This window comes from Grammomys surdaster, unplaced genomic scaffold (genome assembly GCF_004785775.1).
Source record: "Grammomys surdaster isolate TR1022 unplaced genomic scaffold, NIH_TR_1.0 224, whole genome shotgun sequence".
In the NCBI taxonomy this organism is placed as follows: Eukaryota; Metazoa; Chordata; class Mammalia; order Rodentia; family Muridae; genus Grammomys; species Grammomys surdaster.
The window spans coordinates 5683601-5688821 of NW_021604669.1; the positions used below are offsets into that span (position 1 = coordinate 5683601).

At 46.9% G+C, this 5221-nt stretch overlaps 1 protein-coding gene across 1 annotated transcript in view; it reads right to left on the reverse strand.

Annotated features, from left to right (window-relative positions):
• Khdrbs3 (KH RNA binding domain containing, signal transduction associated 3) overlaps nucleotides 1-5221 on the reverse strand; it is a 158273-nt gene extending 153052 nt beyond the window's left edge. The window contains exon 1 of the mRNA XM_028773255.1: nucleotides 5131-5221. Within this exon, the coding sequence (XP_028629088.1) occupies nucleotides 5131-5218 (88 nt within the window). The 5' untranslated portion in view covers nucleotides 5219-5221. The remainder of the gene's footprint in view (nucleotides 1-5130) is intronic.

Below are 5221 nucleotides of genomic sequence, written 5' to 3' on the forward strand. Positions count from 1 at the left end.
GAAAGAAAGAAAGAAAGAAAGAAAGAAAGAAAGAAAGAAAGAAAGAAAGTTAGTTAGTTTCTGGCTGGTACCTGGCAGTACAAATTAACTCTTCAGGTAAGAAGACATGTGCTGTGAGCTATCAGGATTCTAGTTTGACTATTTAAAAAAAAATCATCCCATTATGGATTTCAGAAGGAAGGCTGATTGCACTGGAGTGCACTGGCTTAACAAGTTCCTCAGGAAAGAAAAAAAGTAAATAAAATCTGAGTCTAAGCAGATCTGAAAACATCGTCTCATTATCTTCTGAAAAAGACCCCTACTGTTCCTCCACACTCAGGAGCCTGGCATGCTCGCCTGCTGGCTTTAACACCACATTTCACTTGGAGCCTTCCCTCCTTCCTCACCTATGTGCATTACAGACCTCACCCCCCACACGCCTGGTGGTCCACAGAGGTCAGCAGCAGAGCTCTCAGTGGCTCTGATTCCCAGCCCACTTTCACGTCTTTGGTAATTACTCCAGGAAGACTGGAGCTCCCTTTGCAAAGCCGGAGCATGGAACTTGATGCTACCACCTGAAGACAGAAGGCCAGGTGAGATGAAGTCTGCTCCTAACAGGCTCCCGCTCTCCCAGCAGGCTGAGGAAAACTCAATAAACCCCAGCATCACACCAGGGCGGAGGTAAGCACTGGGCATCACTGCAGATGAGAAGGCAGCAATGGAGCCCTGCCCTTTGGTGGGGAGAGGAGAGCAGACTGAGGAATTAAGGCAGAAACCTGCAGGGAGAGGAGTAAAAAATAGGCAACACATCATGTATATTTCCACCCAACGTGGTCAGAGAGCAAGAGAAGGAACTGCATATCAGGCGGCCAGGCTCTCCAAGTCTGTGCCTGTCTACAGCAACTTTACTTCCCAGACCCCCAAGGGTCAGACAAAATAGCATGGCAAAACCAGCAACCCACTTTTGCCTTCCCTCTGATACTCTGACAAGTGTGCCATTTCAGACAAATTCTCCAACTGAAAACCTAGCCCAAAGACCTCTCTATCCCTGGGGTGTCGGCGGTAATTAGAAGACAAGCATCACCTGGGACAGAAAGGGTTCAGAAACATTGTTCTAGTTCATCTGACCCTCTGATCACTCTGTATTCCTGAACAACTGGGAACCGAGTTCCTGAAGAAAGAAGACATCTATAAACCTCAAACTCAATCTCTCCTACAAGGGAGCACGGGGCCTTCTTCTCCAGTAGCCAGTACAAAAAGCCGGCACACAGGCTGGGTCCCAAAAGTCCAAGTGCTGGAGCACTGTATCTCTTGGTAAGGCACTGCATAAAACTCAGAAGTGACTGACCTCAAACTGAGTCACTATTCCTCCAAATACAAACCCAAATACTCACAACCACAAGAGAAACAAACAAAAATTAATGGCAGCCTCTGTAGGAGGGAATGAGCCTCTGCATGAGGCAGGGAATGACACTCTGGAGCATCCAGGTGCCACACCTAAACAGCACTCTGCGAATCTCACTGCTGAGACCTCCCTGTCCAGGTCTGGGCGTTCAACCAAAGCAAAATGATTTTCCAAAAGGGAGTCCCCAAAATGGTAGCTACACCACTGAGTTTTCTTCATTACAAGAAAATATGGGCTAGTGTCCCTCTTTCTGCACATACATAGGTCCACACATAGCTTAAATAATGCAAAGAACCCAAATATGTGAGAAGCTGAGGTCACGTGAAAACCATTATTTTTGAAATAGCAACAAAGGGCTTATCAGCGTGGACGCGCAGACAACTTCACTTCACTCTGCTTCCTCTTGGAACCAACAACAACTAAATATAACTTGTCCAGGAATAGCCACCAATCTATACATTATCAGATAATTAAAAACACGCAGTTATGCCTTGGACAGACTTGGACAGGGAGGGAACCATCCAAACCTTAACCAAAGTGTGAGATTAAATCACGACACAAGACATTCTGGAGAGAGATTTTATAAGTCAGAATATCTCCCATTGGCAAATGCAACACACAGTGTGTACCACCCCTGTAGTCTCAAACTAACCTCCCTAGCAAGAAGTGCAGCAGTTCACAGTGTAGGCATGACTGGGGGAGCAAGCTGGGGAACAGTGAGCGAACACCAAAGCTATATTTCTTTCCTTTCTTACTAAACCTGACTTCTTTTGTCTTCGATGTCAATTAAGCACTAGCCTTACTTTTTTGTCCAATAAAATTTTGCATTTGGGGCGAAGAGAGTTTTTGGAAAACTCACGTCCACCAGGAACCACCAGCCTGGACAAAAGGCAGGTGCGCACCTGCACTGGCAGAAGTCTCTCACACAAGACGGCTATCTGCACCAGTCCTTACTTAAAGACTGTAGCAACAGTGATAACTCAGCCAGGACGCTGATCGATGTTTATGAATACCGCATTCTGAAATAACTATGTCTCATTTATAATCTGTCTCATTATCGTACGGTGCTGATTACTAAACTAAAATACTGGTCACGGGAGGGCTTTAATTCACAGGTGCCTTGGCCTGGAAATTAAATCCTTCAAAAGTCTACAATGGAGGTCTGCTTCTTCAAAATGCAGAAAGAGCCCCCTGTCTCCAACAGCAGCATCAATCTTTCTAAAGGACATAGTACTTCCCTCTCTTACATTAAATTAACCAGAAACAATCATATTCACTGTATTGATTTCAACAGTGGTTTAAATTGACGAGCACGGAGAGTTCATTTCATCTTTTAGGGGGACGTCACATGTAGAAAGAAGAATGCCTTTTAAGACAGTAGATGTGGGTTCAAATTAATTCTCAGTACCTACAGGCTGCTATGCAGCAGAGGTCCCAGCAGCCTCTGGGAGAGCACTGATTGTCTTGCCTGGAAGATTGGAAGAGCAAGTATAGAACTAAATAACAAGTCTTCAAGCGCAGTGGAAACTTTGTAAATACCGTGCAAAACCTTAAGGACAATGAGCTTTGGAGACATTAGCTGCAGAGTCTCTCTTACATGCCACATCATAGTAAACTAACCATTCTCACCTGTGGGAGATTCCAGCATAACCTCTAAAAAGAGACTTTCCTTGTAGTAAAAATATATACATAGCAAAATAAGAATAACAATGCTTCCATATAACAGGTAAGAGGGTGGCTATCAGGTTTCAAATAAAACTTGGCAAAAAAATCACCCAAATGCTGACTTCAGAGCTGATTTTTCTAAAGCGCTTGTAATGTTGGGGTTACGTAACAGACCGTAATTAATATTTCAAATGACAGAGCACTGTGTTCTGGGTATCAGGCTCCATCTCAAGTCATGTAAAACTCGCAGTAACAGGAGCATCCTGGCAGCAGACTTTGCTTCACCGCTAAGAAACGTACTTCTTACAAGAATTACAGTCCTGATGACAAGCAAGGCAACCAAGTTCTGTCTTGAACCAGTGTCTGGTTCAAGAAATGGAACCACTATTACCCCTAGCAGACACAGGAGCCAACGGAACTGTGAACATCTTAACAGCACACGAATGTGACAACACGGCACGGGAAAACAATCCAGACTTTTAAAAGAACTCGTTATCCTTTAAAACCAGTTTCCCTGATTGAGTACGAAGCAAGTTTCATTTGGTCTCTTCACCCGGAAAACTGTACTTGGTTTCACAGTCCAGACCATTTCTAATCCACCGATCTCACATAATGTACAAAGAAATTTCGTACAGAGATGACAGCCCAGCAAGCAGCAAGATATACGTAAATCATAGGGAGAGGGGATACAAACCTCACACAGGGACCTAACTGTTCAGAGGGACCAGGCAGTAAAACTTAAAATTCTTTTTCACTAATTTAAGAGTGAACGCCCATTACTTTTTCACAAGCCCCATTACATTAAAGAAATCATGCCATTAATGGGAGCGGCTAGCAAATATATTTCTGTTCAACAATTCAAAGAAGCTTAAATTCTTGGAGAAGGTAAGTCTCTCCACCACCCCGACAAGAGGACAACAGCCTACTCCTGACAACTGTCGACAATAGGCAAGTAACAGAGGTCGTGGTTCTAAAACATAGGTGTCTACACACAAATAGAATATGTCTGCTTCATTTTTCTCTTCCAACAATAAGAGTCACGACCAGCACTGTGAACAGCATACCCCCAATAGGATCCACTACACAAACTGATTCATAAAATGGTTACAAATCTGACCAGATAATGTCTCTGTCATATCCTTTAAAAAAGGAGTAGAAAAAAAAAAAAAGGTTCCCAGACTAGCTTCCTCTGAAACATGAAACATGCTGGACCCGGGTGTAGCAGATAGATCCGGGGAAGGCAGGGCTTCATTTACCTTCCATCCCAACAGATGATTCAGGAAGCCAGAGGAGAAGTAAACCTGAAGAAAACTGTCCTGGGTAGGCGTGCCTCCATAAACCCCAGCTTCCCTGTCCTTGGCACTTCCCGATTCCTTTTCCAACCGCGCTGGTTGGAGGAGTGTCAAAAATGGCACAGGCGAGTGGTGGTTCCTTTGCAATGTGTTCAACCCTAAGCCTGACACCAATGAGGGTCACCCGCCCAGTTTGTCTCCACAACAGAAAGGGCGAGCAAGAACTGGCTCTCTGGCGGGCCTCCTCTACCAAACTGAGACCTCCTTAAGGGCCACCTGCCTGCCAGGCTGGCATGAGTGCCCGCCCCCAGGAACGGCAAACTGCCCAGCCGGCGGCCGCCTAGGCACACACAGAAAAACCGTGGGAGTGGGGCTGGGCTCCTCCCTCGGGGCCGCTGGAGTCCTCCCCGCTGTCGTGCTTGGAGGATCTGACCCCAAACCTCTTCCAAGGTCCCCAAACTTCACTAACAACCCAAGCACCTGTTCCCTTTCACCTCCTGCGCAGCCGATCCGCTCAAGCCCATCCATATCCCTCCAGCGCTTTCTTCCAGCAACTCAGACACCCCGAATACCCCAGGTCCCAGGGCGCCCCACTCTCTCTCTCCGGTGGGCTCATCCAGGATCGGTCCAGACACGGGCTCCTACACGCTCGCTGTCCTCCTCCCAGAAGTTTCCCCTGGGTCCATCAGGGTCCCCACGGAAGCGCCTCCAGTCCCATGCAGATGTCGGGCCTCCTCCCTCCTCCCCGGAGCCGGCTACGCGGGTGCCGTTAACGGCCGGCGCGCTCACCTCGGTTCACCAAACGCAGGGCGTGCGTGAAGGAGGGGTCCAAAGAGTCCTTCTCCGCCATCAGCTCCGGCAGGTACTTCTCCTCCATGCT